Raw genomic sequence first — 21,611 nt, 5'->3', positions numbered from 1 at the left:
AGGACTTTGGCTTTCATTCTGAGAGGGGCTGGGGCAGAGGGATGACATGATCTGACTTTGGTTTTAAGAGCATCATCTTAGAGTGTCCCATTTCTTTGTCCCCACCCCTTCCCCATGCTCACAGGCACCCAAGAAGGAGCTGCAGAACGGTGTCATCCGGGGCTACCAGATCGGCTACAGAGAGAATAGCCCTGGCAGCAACGGGCAGTACAGCATCGTGGAGATGAAGGCCACGGGGGACAGCGAGGTCTACACCCTGGACAACCTCAAGAAGTTCGCCCAGTATGGGGTGGTGGTCCAGGCCTTCAATCGGGCTGGCACGGGGCCCTCATCCAGCGAGATCAATGCCACCACTCTGGAGGACGGTGAGGGCCCAAGCAGAGGGGAGTGGGCACAGATCCCCGCCATGGGCAGAGCCACAGCTGCCAGAGAGGGCTTGTGGGTCCCTCCATTTGCCCCGGGCCCCATCTTGGTCCTGTGTTCCACACAGGCTCCTTGCATCCCAGCCATTTCCTCTTGTCCACTGGCTCCTTGAGGGATGCATGGGCCATTCAGCATATTGGGCCTCTTCTTCCTTTTGACTGATGCTCTACTCATCCGGTCTCTGTCGACCTGTTGGCCTGTCTGAGAATTTGCCTGTCCACCTGTCTCCCCATTCACGCTTCTCCCTCGGCCTTCCTCCTTCTTCCTGGCACCCTAACCCCTCTCTCTCTTCCCTCTACACCTGGTCCTATTTCTCCTCTTTTACAACTTCTTGGAAAAAGGGCAGGAGCCAAATTGCCTTTGTGTTCTAGCCTGGAACCTGTCCACCATCTACCTGAGATGGAGCTGAGGAGTTAAGAGATCCTAACGTGTATGCAGCAGAGGATTTAGAGTCCAGCTTTTTAAGTCTTCATTCTTCGATGACTGGAGAGAACCCCACACTCTGATTAGTACATCAAAGGGCCCAGGAGGAGAGGGTTAGGAGGCAGCAGGAACATGCCCACACTCCAAGCACAGAGAAGATGCCAGCTGGTACCTGAGCCTGCACCAGGTTGAGAAAAAGGACATGGCCCTTGATGCTCCCAGAGACGGGGCCAGGCTGACCTCTGTCCCCTAGAGAGCAGAATAAAGAAGAAGCAGAGCATTCTTCCAATCTTCCTTCTTGATGCCCCAACCCAAAACTAGGGTCTGAGACTAAAGCCCCGCTGAGTCAGAACCTGCCCACCCCGCCCCAACAGAGCAAAACCAATAGTCTAGAGGGCAGAATGCCATTTCCCCATTCCCATCAGGAGACCAAGCATTTCACCACTAGAGAGCCATTCCTTTACAGGAAGCGATGCCCTCCGCCTACCTCGCCCTCTCTGAAAATGCAGCACCCAGGGGATGGGGGACACATGAGGTCAGAAACACCTGACAGTAGATACGCTCGTACCAATGGTTCCTAACATGGCCACCAGTTGGCATTATCTGGGGAACTTTCAAAATACTGATGCCAGGCTTCAACCCCAGAGATTCTCATTTCATGATTCTGGGGCAAAAGCTGGGCTTTCAGATGGGGCCGACTTCAATAGCCCCAGAGCATTGAGCGCCTGAGAAGAGGGGAGAACTGAATGAAGGAAAGAGGCACATGGCAGAGAAGTCCAGCGGGAGGGAGGAGAGCCGCACCGCAACCAAACCCTCAGCTCATGGCCCTCGCTATCCCTCTCCATCCCTCCCACCCTGAGATGCTGGCCTCGGGCCTGGGTGGGTTGAGGAAGATCAGCTTGTCTCCTCTTAGTGCCAGGAGTGTTCATTTCAGCAGTGGCCTAACACGTGGTTCTCAGCCCTGAGCACAAAGCAGAGCCTCCTGGAGGTCTGGGAAATGCAGGTTGCTGGGCTCCACCCCCCAGAGCTTCTGCTTCAGCAGGTCTGAGGTGGGTGCCAAGAATGTTCATTTCTAAGCCGGGTGTCCAGCCTGGGTAATACAGTAAGACCCCATCTCTTAAAAAGAAAAAAAGGACGCATTATGTCGAATAAGTTCGCAGGCAATGTTGCTTGTCCAGGGAGCACCTTTGGGAATCATAGCACCAAGAGTCGCACCATTATCTATGCAGGGAGGCCAAGGCTCAAGGAGATTAACTCATCCAGAACCATCTATCCAGAAAATAACAGAGTCTGGATCAAAATCTCTGAATCCCATCCATACCCTTCCTGCTTCAACTTGTGCCTCCCTTTTGCTTGGGAGCAAGGCTGGATGCAGGAACAAGCGATGCAGATGCAGGAGACTTTAGGAAGGTGTGTCCAGGGAACAGCCGTCCCAAGCCGAGGCCAGCCTGCCCCACCGAACGCTAAGCTCCCATGCACCGCCAGGCCCACCTCTGGCCTCTGTCCAAACACCACCTCCCTTGCCTCGTGGGGGCCCCTGGAATTTCCAACAGGGAGAGATCAGCATGGGCTATGGAGTCATTTTCAAAACAAAGGGGGAGAGGGGAGAAGAAAGTTTCCAGTAGCATTTGCTCAGCAGTTTTTCATACTTAATTAAGGCCCTCGTTAGCCTGTCAGATCCTGATCGTTTCCTGGCAATATTAGCACTCCTCCTGGGGTATTCAAGGGCCCCTGCTTTAGCAATAGTGTCTTTTCCATAATTATATTACCTTCATTTTGTTCGAACGGACGATCTGTATTAGTTTATTACACTGGGTCCCTAATTACATGGTGCTTATATTTTTACACCTAAGTAATATGAAACAATAATCATTCTCAAAGAGAATCGTTAGGATGATGTATTATCATTTAAATGCTCATAAAAATTAGAGTTGCCTCTTGTGGGGCAATGGGATCTAATTACCTTCCAGCCAGTCTGTGCCTCCTTTCTCCCACTCGGAGCAAAGCAGACTCCGTCTTGCGCTTTGTCCCTGGCCCTCGGATGCCAGCAGGAAGTGCCACCAGAGTTCCCCCAAGCTGAGGTGGATCCCGGGGGATAGGGTTTTGGAGGCCTGTCGTCTCAGGAGGGGCAGGCTGCACAGTGCCCCAGGGTGAGCCTCAGCTTAGACTCAAAGGTGGCTCTCAGAGGGACAGCGTGGCCGGCAGGAGAAGCACCTAAACTGGTCTCAGAGAGTGTTTTCCCATCATCCAGGCCTTTTAGTGTGCTCGAGTACAAGGGCATGAGCAAAGGTTTAATGGTCCCAGAGGTCCCGAGGTCCCGGTGGAAGCTCCTCTACTGCACCAGGGTTAGCTGAAGTCCTTTTCCCTTCTTTGCCTTCCCTTCAGCTTGGAACAAGGACACAGGAGTCCCTAGAACCAGGCCTTGGCCCAGACCCCTGGTCAGACGACACAGAGGGGCTGGCAGCCGTCAGATGAGATGACGCATTGCAGACACCTCCAGGGCTGGCTTGGTGGCCTTCCGGGTCTGTCACGTTCATCACAGCAGGATTTCCCTGGGCTGTGGTGGCCCACTGGGGAATTCCCAGGGGCTCATGCCCAGAGTTCATCACCTTCTTCCCCAGGATTTAACCACAACCAGGAATGTGCTACCCAGAGAACAAGGAGCCAAGTCTGTAAAGATTTCTGTCTGCCACAATCTCCAGGAAAGGAAACTCGGTTCACTTCCTGGCCTCCCTGCCCCAACTCTCACTCTCAGCACCTGCGAGTCAGGAGTCCCTCCACTTGTCTAACTGGACGCTCCTCTGGTTGGACCATGGAATCCAGCCTGGGACATAATTGCTGTGCTGTCACTCACACCCACGACTGACTGGACCCTTGGTTCTCCCCCGACCCCCTGCAGTGCCCAGCCAGCCCCCTGAGAACGTCCGGGCCCTGTCCATCACTTCTGACGTGGCCGTCATCTCCTGGTCGGAGCCCCCGCGCAGCACCCTCAATGGCGTCCTCAAAGGCTATCGGGTCATCTTCTGGTCCCTCTACGTGGATGGGGGTGAGTCTGCTGGGATGATGGCTGGGCCTCAGGGGAGAGGTGCAGGGTCAGTGGGGTCTGCTCCCAGGTGTAGTTAGAGCTAAGCATCCTCCCACAGCATGGCAAGGGGAAGTGCAGCCCCCTCTTCTCCACACGGGGAGGCTGCAAGAGGACGATAACGGCTATAGGGACCAGGGGATAGTGAAGGGGCTCGGGATTCACTTGCACACCTCCGTGTTCAACTGAGGTCAGAGGCAGGGGCAAGGGGGGTGGTGGTACACAGGGTGGCATCTCTGGTGAGGGGTAGGAAGGAGACACCCAGCTACTCCCAGACAACAGTGTGTGTTTGGGGAAGTATTGGGGGCATGAAAGGGGCAGATGAGCTTTTCTAGTTTCACGTGTTGATATTAGGCCTTTATGGCTGTGTGAGTCAGATACCAGTGGGGAATAGTCGGTACATTCAAATGGGGCAATCAAAGAATTTAATGAAGGGACTGAGGAGGGGGGTGGGCACCTGGGACGAGCATCAGCAGGAAGCCAGCAGCACCTAAGGCCAAGGGGGAAAGGGAGGAAGCAGGGCTACCAGAACCCAGGGAGAGCCTCCCTTGGCCAAATCCAACTGGAGCCAGGCATGCAGCAAGGCGTGTTTTCTGTGCAAACAAGCCGCCCAGGACCCAGAGAAGGGCAGAGAGGTGCTCACAGTGGAGCTGGGGGGTAGGAATGGCAAATGGAGAGAAACCAGTAAGATGGCCCAAACTTCTGAATGTCTTCCTCGCCCTGGAATGTGCAAACAGGTTTGAGTAGCATCCTACAGGCACACCAAGCTCCCGCCACTGGTGTACACAGACCTTCATGCGACCTGGAGGCTTGTAGCTCACACAGGTCAGAGGACCAGCGTCCCAAATTATGGAAACATTCCACTGAAGGCCTTAGTCATCTCAATAGACCACAAAGGACTAAAATGAGTTTGCCCCCAATCTGGCTCCTGCACTTTCTGCCTCCCAGCCCCCTGGGCCCTCTCTTCTTTCCTGGCGGACCTTGGAATCCAGCTCACAGTCATTTGTCCAGTGCTACTACGGTCCCCTCTCCCATCCAGATTCCACTCTGCCCAGACACACTGTCAGTAGGAAGCATCTTTCCCCACCGCCACTTCCACTCTCTCCCACAAAAAGCAGAGGGCTCTAGCTCAGGTTGAGTTCCCTGAAGGTCTCCCCAATTCTTTTGCTGTGCAGTGCCAGGCCACGCTGCTCACAATGTGACCTCACTACATTCATATTCGTGTGGAACCACCAGGTAAAGGGTGGTTCCCTGTTTTCCAGAACTCGCTTCCTCTTTTCCAAGCCTGTGGGCTTCTCCAGCGTAACCCCTAAGGAATGTATTGGCCTCGGCAATCCCCAAAGACCAGCTGGACACTTGACCATGCTGCCCTCTTCCTGCCCTTTCTCTGGCTCCAGTCCTGGACAGGCCAGCCTGGTTTTTGACTCCAGGAGAGGAAGGCACTGCTGCTCCGGCCTCTGGGGGTCCTCCTGCACTGACCTGGAGTCTTCTCACGCTGGGCACAGCCTTCTCATCCTCTGGATCCTGGCAGCACTGCTTTCCCTGGCCAGGCCCTCTTCCTTGGCCTTTTGCCTGCCCTGGACCATCCACGAGGTGCTGGGAGGTGGGTCTCCAGGAACTCATGTCTACGAGGCTGGTCCTCGGCCCGTTACTGGACCTGTCTTTCTGAAAGCCCAGCAGTCCTAGTGGGAGGCTCCAGAGTCTGTCCCTTTTCCTTCTCTTACAACTCTGGCCCTCGTGGGACCATCTCCCTAAGCTCCTCTTTAGAGTCTATGAGAAGGTCCTTGCAGGGCCGGGATGTTGGGTCCTCCCTAAGCCTCAGGAGTGTCCCAGCTCTTCCTGGCTGAGGCTATCGGCTCCACCAGCCTCACCCAGGCTTTCTGTGCAGTGAATGTCTGGGTGTCTCCAACGGTGGGGAGAAGGCAGATGGGTCACTCAACCCCTTAACCCAACTGGGAGTCCAGGGTGCTGGCTCAGGAGTAGTCAGAGGCAGGAGAGGCAGCCTCAGCCTGTCACACGTCATCCTCAGGTCGATAACCACCCAGGGAGGTCTGGCGGCCCAAGGCGGGCTAGGCAGCAGGAGGAGTGGCTGCTGAGCTGTGCCTCCTGGACGGGACCTTCTCCATCCAGGTCCAAGCCACTCCAGGCTCTCCCATGGGAAGGGAGTTGGGTAGCGGGAGGGAGAAATGTTGCTTGGAGAGATGGAGAGAGAGGCGTTTTAAAGAGCATGTCAAGGTGAAATTGGTGCAAAGTCAACTGAGGCCGGGTCCAGGCCAGCATCTGTGGCTCGCCCTCACTGGGCCCTTAGAGAGACGTGGCCTAGGGGCAGTGGCCCACATCTGCTCCTGGGTACCTCAAGGTGAAAAGCCCTCTAGTCCTCACCTCCATGGAGTTGAGGGCTGAGCCTGCGCAGTAGGTGTGAGCAGAGCCTAGGCAGCAGGGGTAGGAGCAGGGGCTGCAGCCTGATGGAGCTGGGCCCTCAGAGTTTGCTGGTCTCTGGCAGAGTGGGGCGAGATGCAGAATATCACCACCACACGGGAGCGGGTGGAGCTGCGGGGCATGGAGAAGTTCACCAACTACAGCGTCCAGGTGCTGGCCTACACCCAGGCTGGGGACGGTGTGCGCAGCAGCGTGCTCTACATCCAGACCAAGGAGGACGGTGAGTCCAGGCCTCTCCTCGGGACAGGCTGGTCCTGCTGCCCACTGCTCACCCCCAACCCCACCCCAGGAGGCAGGGTGAGAGCAGGGTACTGTCCTTTCTCCTGCCCTTTGAGCCATTGGAGGGTGGCCTTGAAGACTCTGGGGAAACGCTCTCGGATTCATGCATGAGCAGATAAGCAACGTGAACCTCCCTGCACCTCCCCCCGCCTCCCCACACACACCTGCTCTCTGAAGCATTGAATCAGAGGCCAGAGAAACCCTCTCCCCCTACCCCAAGGGCATTCTCTCTGTGGCATCTGCTCCCCTGACGCGTTCAGCCTGCTTTCCTCTGGATACAGATGTTGGGGCTGGCGGGGAGCAGGAGCATCGCTCAGCACATCCCGGGTTATGGACTTTGTGGTCACCCCATAGAGGTGGGCTCTGGGCTTCTGCCTCCAGCCCTGCCACTTTCTTCCCCTCCCAGTCCCAGCTCTATCACTTAGTTGTGTCACAGGTGGGCGCTCTGGGCCGGGTGCCCTGTTACTGGAAGAGGTGTGACAAGCGACTGGCACACAGCGGGCACAGAAGCAGAAGACATCCTTGGCATGATGGCTTCCTCCCCACTCGCCCTTAGTTTTTTCGAGGGATATGGAGGCCCAGAGCCTAGATCCTACCCAAACAATTTGGCTGAAGGCACTGGAAGGGTTTAATGTGTTGAAACGAGTGACTCAGGCTGGGAGTGGTGGTGGAGAAGCTGCCATTGTCGCCCAGTGCCTGGTGACTGGACCAGCTCCCAGCTCAGCTTAATCTCCAGGCTCTCCCTCCCTCTCCGCCTACAGCAGGCCCCCTCTCCCCTTAAGCCCTGAGCAATTCAATATTTACCAACCTGCCTGCCCTACTTTTCCTGTCATTAATCCTCCCATCAAGGCCTCCTGGGACAGCTCCGGGCAGAGCCACCTGCTCCAGTGTGGAGACTGAGCTGAGATGGCATCTAGAGCCTGGTCCCATCTGAGGCCTCAGGGCCACACTCAGGCACCTTTTGGCCTCCAGAAATGAGCCCCTGGAGCCCCCAGGCTTCTTCTTGCCCCCTGGTCTGATGCAAGGCCTACGCTATAAGCACATCTACCTGTTTAACTGATCAAGGCAAGGCCCTATGAGGAACCCAGAGGTCTAGGAGCATCACCCTTCCCTGCAAGGAGCCTTCAGCCCTCTGCCCAGAGCCACACATGGTTATACACAGCAGGAGCCCGGGCCCAAAGAAGCACTGCCCCTGACCTTCGGGAGGCAGCACTGCAGCACGGAAAAGGCGCTGGTAAATACAGCGGAAGTGCATACCCCCAGCCTGGCATTCATGGGGAAGTCACTTAGCCTTCCTGAACCCCAGTTTCCTCATGATAAAATGGGGAGAGTGGTACCTCATCAAGTACTAGTACTACATCTAAAATGTCAACTACTAGCAAATAGCAGTTGCTTTATGGCTACCGAGGTGCTGGCAAGGAAATGATTGCTTCAGGCCAGATGCAGTGGCTCACACCTGTAATCCCAGCACTTTGGGAAGCCGAGAGGGGGAGGATCACCTGAGGTCAGGAGTTTGAGACCAGCCTGGACAACATGGGGAACCTCTGTCTTTACTAAAAATACAAAAATTAGCCGGGTGTGGTTGGGCACCTGTAATCCCAGCTACTTGGGAGGCTGAAACACGAGAATCACTTGAACCTAGGAGGCGGAAGTTGCAGTGAGCTGACATCATAGCACTGCACTCCAGCCTGGGTGGCAGAGCAAGATTCCATCTCAAAAAAAAAAAAGAAACAAAGAAAAGAAAGGAAGCGGCATCAGAGCCTCCAAGGGGAAGCCCAGGTCACAAAGAACCCAGTGTCGGATGAGGTCTCATCCAGAACGGCAGTCATAATATGACTTAACCCGCCCAAGAGCCCCGGGAGGGAGGCATTATTTCCACATTACAGGGGAGAAAACCGAGGCCTCCAGAGTGAAAGCTACTTTCCAAATGCCACTCAACTAACAGGGGACAAATCCAGGCTTTCTTGTCTCCACATACTTTATCCTTTCCATCAAACTACTTGTGTCTGCTAGGAAGCTGTTTGTTGTGAAAGCCAGTGAAAACAGATTTCAGCCATAAGCACATTTATTATCACACACAGCAATAAGTCCTGAGTAGGACAGCTCCAGGGTTGGTTAAGTCAGAGGTTCCCAGCCTTCTGCTCTGCCATCCTCTGAATATCAGCTGCCCCTGCTAGGATTTCAAGATGGCTGCAGCCCTAGGCATCACACCAGACAAGATAGAGTTCAGACTGAGAAGAGGGAGTCTCTTCCTGTGGGCATGCCTCTCTTGGGAGTCAAAGTAACTTTCCCAGAAACCCCCTCAACAGACTTATCCTCATTTCCCATTGGCCAGAGTGGGGCCACATGCCTCTTGCTAAGCCAGTCGCCAAACAGCAAATTGAATTATCGTGGCCAATTTACCCCAAGCACAACATACCCTCTAGTGTGGGCAGTAGAGACAGCTGTCTCTGAAGTGTGGAGGAACACAGGTACCTAAGCAAAAGTGAGGTTCTATTTGCAAGAACCAGGAAGGAATGGCAGAGGGTAGCAGTCAACTCTGCCTGTCCTCCACAGCCACCCCACCTCCACCAGGCTCTCCCATTCATAGGTGGAAGTTATTAGTTATTGCTCAGTTGGCATGGAAAGCAGACAGGTCTGTGATCCAATTCCAGCCCTGGTGTGGGAGCTTGTGCAAATATCCTCATCTGAAGACACCATGACCCCACCCTCAGGATTTTGAATTTTTCTAAAGGAAAAACAATATCAGGAAATTTAGAAAAAAGCGAAAGAAATTTAAAAGAACAAAATGCAAACATAAATTCAGGTTTATTTACTGAGTCCAGATCTCTTAGTCCAAGCATGATTTCAGGCTGGCTTGGCTGGACCCAGTTAATGAGCTCCAGTGCTGACTCCTCAGCCTCCGTCTGTGAATATTAAACCTAGCAACATGACCTCCAAGTGCAAAGTTGACTTGGATTTTAGACCACTTTAAAGACCTTTAACTGAGGAAGAGGCATGACTAGACCCACGTTTTAGGAAGGTAATTCTTGTTGATGGCCGGCAAAGGGTGGGTAATAAGGACTAGTGTCAGAGAGACCGGTTAGAACCTGTCGAGGTAGAGGCGAGGAAGTTATGCACTAGGGCAGCAGCACTGAGGATGAATGGCAGTGACAAGTTCAGAGAAACATATCAGAGGAGTTCTACCTCCAGCAAGGGTGGATTGGGTGACTTAAACTCACGCTTCTTCTTGCTGAGGACAGCTAGCAAATATGGACAAACTACTTTTCAGAACACCTGTTGAAGGCATCAGAAAGCTAGCAGGAGAGTGAAGAATCATTAGGCCGGGATCCAGGGGAAAACAGAGGCCCCGGAGGTGAGCCTGACATTTGGAGCAGCTCCTTCCCTAAGGGACATTTGCTGAATCTGGAGGCAGTGGCCGAGAAGCTGAACAGCACTAGAAAGACATGAACTGGAGGTTAGGGCCTGCCAGGATGTGGGGGTCTGTCTGGTGAATCCCCCTCACTTAGAGTTGAGACCATGAAGGATGGCACTCTAAGCGTAAAAGTGGACCAAAAGCAGACAGTTCACCTTCAAATCATCCCAATACTGGAAATTGAAGTTACCCCAGATTGCTAGTGCCCAGATTGCAGGTGCCTATCAGGAGCAAACGTGAATCCTCTCTTTAGGAAGATAACATCAGCAGATGCCACAAATTATTTCTACAAACTATTTTGCAAATGCTGTGTCTGGAATACAATAAAAAATAATGGGACAACACTAACAAAAGCCAGCAGGGAAAAAAAGACAGATAAGAGCAACAGACCCGCAAAGGTTTCAGACTTGGGTCTTATCAAACATGGACTTAAAGATAATTATGTTTGACAAGATTGAAAACTTCAGAGAATTGGAAACTATCAAATGGAAAATCTAGGGGAAAATACCCTAATACTTGAAATTAACTCAGTTGATGAGTTTAATAACACATTAAACATAGTTGAAGATATAACTCATGAATTGGAATATAGGCAGAAGAAAATATCCAGATGTAGCACAGAAAGACAAATAGATGGAAAAGTAAAACAGCAGGTAAGAAACATTGAACTTCAGTGTGTATACAGATCACTTGGGGATCGTGTTAAAATTCAGATCCTGATTTGGCAGGTCTCAGGTGAAACCTCAGATTTTGAATTTCTAACATGCTCCCAGGTGATGCTGGTAATTATCCACAGACCACATTCCAAGTATCAAGGACACAGAGGATGCAGTGAGAAGAAATCCCAAAGAAGAAGAGACAGAGAATGAAGTAGAAGATAAAATGTCTGAAAATGTTTCAAAACTGATGAAAGATATCAAGCCACAAATTCAAGAAGCTCTACAAACTCTATTGTCACACATTAAAGAAATCCGCACTTTGGGAGGCTGAGGCGGGTGAATCACGAGGTCAGGAGTTCAAGACCAGCCTAGCCAAGATGGTGAAACTAAAAATACAAAAAATTAGCTGTTTCTACTAAAAATACAAAAAAAAATAGCTGGGTGTGGTGTCAGGTGCCTGTAATCCTAGCTAGTCGGGAGGCTGAGGCAGAGAATTGCTTGAACCCAGGAGGCGGAGGTTGCAGTGAGCCGAGATTGTGCCACTGCACTCCAGCCTGGGTGACAGAGGGAGACTCCATGTCAAAAAAAAAAAAAAAAAAAAAAAAAGGCCGGGCGCGGTGGCTCACACCTGTAATCCCAGCACTTTGGGAGGCCGAGGCGGGCGGATCACAAGGTCAGGAGATCGAGACCACGGTGAAACCCCGTCTCTACTAAAAATACAAAAAAAATTAGCCGGGCGCGGTTGTGGGCGCCTGTAGTCCCAGCTACTCGGGAGGCTGAGGCAGGAGAATGGCGTGAACCCGGGAGGCGGAGCTTGCAGTGAGCCGAGATCACGCCACTGCACTCCAGCCTGGGCGACAGAGCGAGACTCCGTCTCAAAAAAAAAAAAAAAAAAAAAAAAAGGAAAAGAAATCCACACCTAAGCATATCATATGAAAGCTTATAAAGAAAACAGAGAGAGATCTTAAAAGCAACCAGAGGAGAAAAAACTGATTACTCCAAAGAAAGAGCAATAAGATTGTGGCTAACTTGTCAGAGACAATGGAAACCAGAAAAAAGGACAATGATTTATTTGTATATATATATAAAATATGTAAGGGAAACAGTTACCAACCTATGATATTATACCTAACAAAACTATTCTTCATGATGAAGATGAAATAAAGACATTTTCAGACAAATAAAAACTGAGAGAATGTATCACCAACATACCTGCCCTAGAGAAGTATCAGAGGATATTCTTTAACTAGAAGGAAAATGATCGTAGAAGGAAGCTCAGTGATGCAGCAAGTAAAGGCAAAACAATTAAATGGTGAATGTATGGGTAAATCTAAATTAATATTGGCTGCATAAAACAGCAATGATGATGATGATGTATAATATAGAATTAAAATAAACAACAATGGGGGTGGCTCAGTGTAATCCCAGCACTTTGGGAGGCCGAGGTGGGTGGATCACTTGAGGTCAAGAGTTCGAGACCAGCCTGGCCAACATGGTGAAACCCTGTCTCTACTAAAAATACAAAAATTAACCTGGCGTCATGGTGGGCACCCATAGTCCCAGTTACTCAGGAGGCTGAGGCAGGAGCATCGCTGGAACCTGGGAGGCGGAGGTTGCAGTGAGTGAGCCGAGACCACATCACTGCACTTCAGCCTGGGCAACAGAGTGAGAGTCTGTCTCAAAAAAATAAAAATAAAGTGAAATAAAATACACAGTAATGGCAAGGTTGGGACAGGGTAAATGGAAGCTCTAAGGTCACTGCATTGTCTGAGAAGAAAAGTGCCCATTGATATTAGACTTTGGTAAACTAAAGATTCATGTTGTAATCTATTGTGGAACCACTAAAAGTAGTGAAAGACTGTGTAATAGTCAAGCTAATAGAGGGAGGAAAATAGAATATTTTTTATTTGACTTAATTAAAAGAAGCCACAAAAGAAAAGAAAAAGAAAAAATGGGGATAGGATAGATGAGACAAATAGAAAGTATTTAGTAAGATGGTATATTTAAACCCAAATATAACAGTAATCGCATTAAAGATAAATTAACTAAATCCTCCAACTAAAAGATAATGACCGTCAGGATGGTAGGTGAAAACCAATGCCCAAATATGTGCTGTTTACAGGAAATGTATAAAACATAAGGGTATAGAAAGGTTCAACATGAATGGAAAAAATAAGACATATCATGCAAACTGTCTAATAGAAAGCTGGAATATTAGTGTCAGACATACTATACTTTAAGGCAAAAAGAATTAGTAGAGATAAAGAGGAACACTTTGTTCTGATAAAACACTCAATTTACTAGGCAAATAAAGCAATTCTAAATTTGAATGTACTGAATAATATAACCTCAAGATATATAAACACAAAAACTGATGAATTACAAGGAGAAAGAGACAAATTCACAACCACAGTGGAAGATTTTGACACACCTCTTTCAATAACTGATAGGAAAAAAAGTGTGCAAGCATGGAGATTTGAACACTCCAATTAGTGTACTTACCCCAGTGGCCATCCATGGACGCCTTTACCCCACAGCTGCAGAGACATCCAGCAGAAGTGACACACAGGGCTGTGTAGCAGGGAGGACAGGTGGAGTCAAGGACAACTCCCAGGTTCTGGACTCAGGCCCCCAGAAGGATGATGATGCTGTATCTAGTTATTTTATTTAGCCCCAAGTGATTGACTAGGAAAGAAAACATTGAGGTAGGTGCCATCAGCTGAGAGGTGAGAGACAGAATGCAAAAATAATAATTGTTATAATTTATTGAGTATCTTATGCAATAGGCACTGTGCTAGCTGCTTTTATTTTACTTTACTTTATTTTATTTTATTTTATTTTTGAGACAGAGTCTTGCTCTGTTGCCCAGGCTGGAGTGCAGTGCCGTGATCTCAGCTCACTGCAACTTCCACCTCCTGGGTTCAAGTGATTCTCCTGCCTCAGCCTCCCTAGTAGCTGGGATTACAAGCACACGCCACCATGCCCGGCTAATTTTTGTACTTTTTGTAAGACAAGGTTTCACTAGGCTGGTCTCAAACTCCTGACCTCAGGGGATCCGCCCGCCTCGGCCTCCCAAAGTGCTGGAATTTCAGGCATGAGCCACCACGCCTGCCCAGTACTTTAATTAGCACTAATTCTCACTACAACCTTTTAATACAGTTCTTATATCCATTGTATAAATGGGGACACTGAAGCTCAGAGAGGTAAAATAAATTGAATAGGATGCTATCACTGTCCTCAAAAGATCATAAAAGTTTCTGGAAGGAAAACAAGTACACAACCATACAACAGAGAGAGAGAATAGGCAGTGTGAGCTGAGAACAGGAAGCTTCCAGTCCCCCAGGCAGAGTCCTGGGGTCCCAGCTAGGCAAGAGAGGCCCAGAGAGGAGGGCAAGGGGAGATCAGAGTCCATAAGAGTTGGAGTCCACTTCAGATGGATTTCCTAGTCACTTCTAAGGTAGACTTTCTTCCAGAAAGGGCCCAGCCAGCACTCCAAGGGCAATGCCCTGGGCTCATGCCAGAAAACAGGCTGTGGTCCCAGCTTCGAGAAACTCACAGGCCAAAAAGGAAAGTGACAGGTGCCGGGTGTTTTCCCGCTAAAAACACTCTTACAGTTAGTAAGGGGGTGAGGGTCAGGGGTTAAGGTCAGAGGGATCAAGATGAATTCCTCATAGGTTCTGTTTCTCTTTTGCCTATCGTAAGTCCTTGGTTCTGGGCGAACAGTTCTGAAGCTGGCACTCCAAGGGCCTCCATTTCAGAGACTTTGTTACAATTCCAAAATGATCATTTTCTCCTCCTATCTGTTTACCATGCTGGACGGACCCCCCCTCCTCTAAACCACAGCTCAAGGATGGGAGCTCTCCCAGATTGATCTGCCTCCCTCTCCCAACCCTGTCATTTTCCCCAAAGGCTGTGCTCCTGCTTTCTCTCCACTGACCAGACCTTCTCCCTGCTCAGTTCCAGGTCCCCCTGCTGGCATCAAAGCTGTCCCTTCATCAGCTAGCAGTGTGGTTGTGTCTTGGCTCCCCCCTACCAAGCCCAACGGGGTGATCCGCAAGTACACCATCTTCTGTTCCAGCCCCGGGTCTGGGCAGCCGGTAAGTGAGTTCAGGGCCAGATGCTGAAGGGGATGGAAGGAGAGAAAAGGGACCCTGTAGATCAGCTGGCTTCCAGACCAAACTCTGAAGCTGCCTGTGTCTGAGCTTCTGCCTGGATTCATAGATAAGAATGGGGACTGGCCACCCAGAGTGGCCGAAGCCTTACTCAGTGTCCAGCTTGAGTCAGTCCTCTGTTCCAGAGGCCGCAAGATGGTCCCAAGCACTGGAGGCTCCTTTGAGTCAGGTGGGTCATGCCCAACCAGGCAGGGTGGAAGGGAGGTCAGCCTCAGCTCTCCTGCTCTGGCTCACAGAGGAAGCTCCCAGCAGGTCCCCAGACTGGTCTGTGGCCTCTGGGAGTGAACCGTCTTTCAATGCGGTTGGTCTGGGCTTAGAGGAGCTGTTGGAGCTCTGCCCCGCATGAGTGCCTCCACATGGAGCAAGATGAGGGAGAAGGAAAGATGGGGGAAAGCTGAGAGAAGGCACAGGCATCTCTGGGCCAGGGCCTGGGCTCAGGCAAGAGGAGAGAATTGAGAGTCTGCAGTATCTGCCCTAACCCTCGGAGCAGAGGGGGCAGCCCCCAGGCCAGACACAGGGCAGGGGGCTAGCCCCGCCCTTCCACTGATGCTGGGAGGGGCCCCACAGAGAGGGAAGGGAGGATGGGGATGGATGCAGGGGGATATGCACCTATATCCCATCATATGCATTTTTCCCTCTGCCTCTTTCATCATCTCCAGCCAGTCAACCACAAAGTCCTGCTGAATGACTACTATAGAGCATGCCTGTTCTAGGGACGGGAGCAGGAGCAGATACCTGCCCTCAAGGGGCTTCCAGTCTAGTGGAGGTGGGTGGCAGAGGGGAGCACACTAGAGGGGCAGGAGTACTCTCAGAAAGATATGCCCAGGGCTGGAAGCAAGGAGCAGAAGCAGGTGCAGGAGGCCTGCTCCTCCCTCCATCAACAACTGGGCATCAGCCTGAGATCTGCAGATGAGCTTCTGGCTGCCAGGAAAGCTGCCCTGAGATTGCTCAGTAATTGTGTCATCATCTCCTCCTATACTCTCTGCTTTCCTGTGGTCTTTCTGAATTACCCTCTGAGTGGTAGGTGGCCCAGCTCCCCGCCAGTGAGGCCAGAGTTCTATTACCAGAGGGGAAGCCCACTGACTGTGGCCCCTCCTCTCCATCCTCACAGCCACTACCTCACATGCGGCAAAGTGCACACACGTCATCACTGTACACCTCTGCGAATTTTCACAACCCACCCAAGCAGCAGCACCCAGAGCACGGAACAGGACATTACAACACCCTGAATCCCCATGCCCCGCTCCAGTCCCCGCCTGCCCCTCCTCCCGGGTAACCATCATCCTGACCTCAATAGCATAGATTAGTGCTGCTTCTTTTTGTACTTTGTATAAATGGAGTCATACCATTTGTCCAGCTTCTTTTACCCAACATTATTTTGAATTCCTGAATTTCATTTGCAATGTTGTGTGTGGTTATAGCTCATTCATTCTTCTGTCTAGTTTTTGTGTGCATACGTTACAATTATTAATCCATTGTGCTAGCCATTAGTATCCATTGATGGAAGGCTTTGGGGCAGTTTTCAGTTTGGAACTCTTCAAATGGCGCTGCTGTGAACATTCCTGTGTGTGTCTCGGGGTGCTCGTGGGCCTGGGTCTCTGTCAGGTGTGCACCTAGGAGAGGCAGCGCTAGGTCACAGGGCCTGCAGGTGTTCGCTGAGAACAGCCTGCCATTGTTGGGTGTTCATGCCAGTCACACCCCCACTCACGGGGGTAAGAGTTCCAGGGACTCCACATTGGTGCAGACACTTGGTGTTTTTCGGGCAATGCTTTCAGCCATGTGTTCTGCTGTTTTCCCGTCTCCCCTCGACTCTGCCACACACCCACACACACACACACACACACACACACTCTAGGTTCTCAGGACACTGAGCTGTTCACAATTGTGGGCAACACCGTGCCTCTTCACACCTCCACACCTTTGCCCCATGGGTTCCTCCCGTGGCGTGCTCCTCACCCCCGTCAAGACACTGAACACATTTGAAGGCAGTCACTGTTCATATATCTGTCTTCCACCCTGGTCTCTGAGGCCCCCACGAGGACAGGGGCAGCATCTTTTCGTCTTTGGGCCCCAGAGGCTGACCACTGTGCCTGGAACATCCTGGTCATGGAATACATGTTCCATGAACAATGAATCAGTAGCAGCCTGGCAATTCTATAGCCTCAGATACTGGGCAAGCTTCCTTTCCTTAATTGGTGGGAGAGGGGAGTCATTCTCTAGCTTGGACTTTTGCAGTCATTTCCTCCTCTGATAATGAAGTCTTTCCAAGGGCTTGGTGTCCGGGAGCCACGCCTCCTCACTAACTCAGGCTTCAGGGTTCCTCTCCTGGGCTCCAGAACAGAGCTCCTGGTTCCCTCCCCTCCTCCTGCTGCTGGAGACACTGGGACCCTCCCCCCATCTTCTTCATGTCTTGCGATTTCCCATCAGACAGTATCACACAAGTCCTGCTGATGTGATGAGAACTTCAGCCCTGTAGGGGAACTAGGGGCAAAAGCTGGGGGAAAACTGAACTTAGTGAGGGTCCTGGGTACCTGGGGACCTAACCACTGTGTGTGACATGATCACTTTGCACAAATATATTCCAAATTCCAAACAAAGTCACAAACTCATTTATGAAAGACAGCTCTGGGAGAGGGTGTGAGGGATGAGGGCACACGCGTGTATCAATGACAGTGCAAAACCGTGGCATGAGCTTGGAGTCATAGGCAGATACCTGAGACTGTGTGTGCTCACACATGCTGGCAGGAGCGGATGAACCAGTACCTGTGGCATCCTCAGAAAAGACTGTGTATGGCCTTGACTCTAGGGGAGTTACCCCTGGGGACAGCCACAGCTGCATTCAATCCTGGTAGACATTTTGCTAATAATATAATACATTTTTCACTGATTATAAAAATAATGCAATTTTATTATAGAAAATCTGTAAAACATATAAAAGAATAAAGAGGAAAGTAAAAATTACTTCTACTCTTACTTCCTACAGACGAACACTGGTGATGTTTTGGTATATAGTCTTCCAGTCTTTGATCTGTATATATAGTACAGGTTTTGAGGTGCTTCATTAAACCAAATTAAAATAATATCATACATAATGTAATGCAATCTGCTTTTTTCATGGAATACCTGTTGATGCTTTCCTACACCATCAGATACTCTTCTAAAACATTGTTTCGTGTGTGTGTGTGATGGAGCCCTGCTCTGTCGCCCAGGCTGGAGTGCAGTGGCACCATCTCGGCTCGCTGTAACCTCCACCTCCTGGGTTCAAGTGATTCTCCTGCCTCAGCCTCTCAGGCAGCTGAGATTACAGGCACACATCATCACGCCTGGCTAATATTTGTATTTTTGTAGAAGCAGGGTTTCACCATGCTGGCCAGGCTGGTCTTGAACTCCTGACCTCAGTGATCCGCCCACCTCGGCCTCCCAAAGTGCTGGGATTACAGGCATGAGCCACCACACCTGACCTAAAACATGATCTTGAATGGCTGTTTACAGAATCTATTTAACCAGTCTCCCATTATTCTATATTTAATGTGTCTTTCAAATTTTCACCATTATAAATTACGCTTCAATGAGCATCCTTCACAGAAGTCTTTATGCACATATTTTAATATTTTCTTAGGGTACATTTCCATAGGAATTCCTGGGTCACGAAGAGTGTAAATATTCTTAAAGTTCTGCATACAGATTTACAAATTGCCCTTCAGAGCATTTGCACCCATGTACGTTTCCACCAGCAGGAGGAGTGGCCAGCAGCATTGTCCTTTGCACCTATGCTGATCCTACATTTGTTTTCTGTTTTGTTCTGCTTAATTTTTGTTAGATGGGCTTTTTATAAATGTGCCTTATTTTAAAGTACCTTTCTTTGGGTACTAGTTAGGTTTTATATGTTTATTGGCTATATTTTTCTTCTTTGGGTAATTGTCAATTTACATCCTTTGTCCAGATTTCTATTTGTGTTTCTCATGTTTTTCTTATTGATTTATAAGTGTTCTTTACATATTAAGGATAATAGCCATTTTCCGTCATATAAGTTGCAAGTTTCTGCCAATTCATTGCTTGCCTCTTGATTCTGGTTTTTGGTTTTTGTTTGTTTGTTTTTGAGACAGAGCTTCACTCTTATTGCCCAGGCGGGAGTGCAATGGCATGATCTCAGCTCACTGCAGCTTCCACCTCCCAGGTTCAAGCAATTCTCCTGCCTCAGCCTCCCAAGTAGCTGGGATTATAGGCATGCGCCACCACCCCTGGCTAATTTTGTATTTACTATAGTAGAGAGGGGATTTCACCAAGTTAGTCAGGCTGGTCTCAAACTCCTGATCTCAGGTGATCTGCCTGCCTCAGCCTCCCACAGTGCTGGAATTACAGGCGTGAGCCAGTATGCCTGGCCTTTAGTTCTGTTTTTGATGTACCATAGTTTTTCTTTTTACAGAAGCTGAATTTATCAACCATTTCCATTTATGATTTTGCCTTGATTTTTATGATTAGAAAACTGGATAAATATTTACCTATAGTTTCTTCTTTCATAGCTTGCCTTTTTTAAAAACCTTTGATCCACTGGAACTTTATTTGGGGATATGGCTGTGTGCTTTTGACCATGATTTTAGGAGACTCATGTGGTATCCAGGTTAAAAGGAAAGCACCCAGGATCTGGGTTGGATGCTAATACCTACAAAGAGAACCCAAAATTTCTTTCCCTGCCTGTGTAGGCACAAATATATACTCAGTTATACACTGATGCACACAAGCATATATACTCAGCTGTTCTCCACACATGCACATGTACATAGAAACACGTACATTCCTGTACTGTCACCAAAAATGAGCCCAGAGAAGAACATGTCTTAGTTTACAAAGGACGTGCATACCCCTCCCTCCTTGTGCCTCAGTCACACACAGGTTGGGCAGAGCTGTATTGTTTCCCTAGTTCACAAGAGAGAAAACTGAGTGTCCGGAAACCATGGACAACCTTACAGGCCATATGCCCAGGGGAAGGGCAGGCAGGTGTTGAAGCCACTACGCCACCCCACACTTCAAGCACATATCAACTACAGATATGCACACCAGTCCCAAAGTGCTGTGGCCTGAAAGGGCTCCCCAGCCACCAGGGCTCAAGGGTGGCTCTGCACCTGCCCCTCCCCCCCGGACCTCCTGGATTCAAGGCCAGACCCCCCATGAGGGAGGCAGGAGGAGTATGCCAGGGAGCTCCGTGTGTGTGTTGCAGAGACGCCTGCGCCTTTTCCCCTAACATTTCCCGGCAGATGGCCTGGGGCCAAAAAGGATGCCTCCTCCTGTTATAAGTTATTGGGCCTCTCAGCCCCTCTATGGGGCATTAAGAATGTCCCTCTGTGCCCATACATGCCTGGAGGTCTGTTCCTCAGCAGATGTGTGCGTGCGTCTACATGTGTGCGCGCCTGTGAGTGTGTGTGCGCAAGATCCCATGACTGCAGAGATAACTAATTATTAGCTCCCTCTGGCCTCGGGCCCCCATCTGTCCTGGGGCTGCTCCCCCTCCCTGGACTTCCGTTCTGATTTCAAAGGGGCCGTGGTGCTGTCCTCCTCTCCCTTCCCCGCGGCTGACCAAAAAATAAAATAAAATGAAAGTCAGCCCCATCCCGCCCGTGCCAGGGAAGAGGCTGACAGGAGGTCTGCAAACTAGCGCTTATCAAAAGCTCCTTCTCGAATTCATTTCAATATCTGAGCCTCTGGTTTCCAAGGCAACATAATCTTTTCATCAAAGCAACTGGTAAAACCACTGGGATCCGATATTGTTTTGTTGGCAACTTGTCAAAACTATCATTTTGTTTAAAAAAAATTTATAGATTTGTATAACCTACAAATATATATATGGTGATCTATACCACTAATAATCATTAATAGAGTGCTGCCCAGTAAAGCTTTCATAGTTCCCTCTCCCGCCCCCTCCTCCCTGGACGGGCGGGCATGCTGCCTGCAAAATGCAGGAGTGGTAATTAGACGGCAGGACTAGGAGGTGACTGGGAGCCAGGGCAGGCTGCAGGAGCCTGTCTCCAACCTTCATCAGGCAGAGGCAGTCATTTGGTTTCTTCCTGAAGACTCTTTCCTCAGGGCTTTCCTGGGAACCCCTGTCCCCCATTCTCCCTTCTCCTGGCTACCCCATCCCTCACCTAAATCACTCACACCCCCTGTCCTGAGCCACAGTTGCCAGAGCCTGGATCAGTTAGAGAGGTAAACTGAGGCTGACCCAGCAACACCACAAGGCAGGCCCATCAGCTCCCAAGGGCCAAGCCCAGGGCACACTCTCCACTGCATCTCCAAAACTTGGAAAGGGCAAATAGGACAGAATCCTGCCTGCCACCTGACCCCACCATCCTCTCCTCTGAGCCCCAGGCACTGAGGAAGATTCGGAGGCTGGAGGGCCCCAGTTCTGCTTCTCAGAGCTTCTTTGCCTCTGCCCCGCAGGCTCCCAGCGAGTACGAGACGAGTCCAGAGCAGCTCTTCTACCGGATCGCCCACCTAAACCGCGGTCAGCAGTATCTGCTATGGGTGGCCGCCGTCACCTCTGCCGGCCGGGGCAACAGCAGCGAGAAGGTGACCATCGAGCCTGCTGGCAAGGGTGAGAAGCCTGAGGCTGGGGCAGAGGGGCAAACACTTCCAAAAGCTCCCTTCCAGAATCCTGGTTCTCCCCACACAGGGGCTCTGCCTGCTCCGCTCTCTCTGCGACCCGACTGTGAGGAACTGGCCAC

The 21,611-nt window shown here is 50.4% G+C and overlaps 1 protein-coding gene across 4 annotated transcripts in view; it reads left to right on the top strand.

Moving 5' to 3' along the window:
- DSCAML1 (DS cell adhesion molecule like 1) overlaps positions 1-21,611 on the top strand; it is a 365,882-nt gene that overhangs the window by 327,607 nt on the left and 16,664 nt on the right. For 3 of the 4 annotated variants that reach the window (XM_065529022.1, XM_005579765.4, XM_074015297.1), the window contains 5 exons: positions 125-365; positions 3,746-3,892; positions 6,432-6,587; positions 14,678-14,817; positions 21,328-21,481. In XM_065529022.1, the coding sequence (XP_065385094.1) occupies positions 125-365; positions 3,746-3,892; positions 6,432-6,587; positions 14,678-14,817; positions 21,328-21,481 (838 nt within the window). The remainder of the gene's footprint in view (positions 1-124; positions 366-3,745; positions 3,893-6,431; positions 6,588-14,677; positions 14,818-21,327; positions 21,482-21,611) is intronic. The other variant, XM_065529021.1, reaches the window with a different exon arrangement.

This window comes from Macaca fascicularis, chromosome 14 (genome assembly GCF_037993035.2).
Source record: "Macaca fascicularis isolate 582-1 chromosome 14, T2T-MFA8v1.1".
NCBI classification, from domain to species: domain Eukaryota; kingdom Metazoa; phylum Chordata; class Mammalia; order Primates; family Cercopithecidae; genus Macaca; species Macaca fascicularis.
The sequence above is the reverse complement of the archived record's forward strand: the minus strand, read 5'-3'. Positions and strand labels throughout refer to the sequence as shown.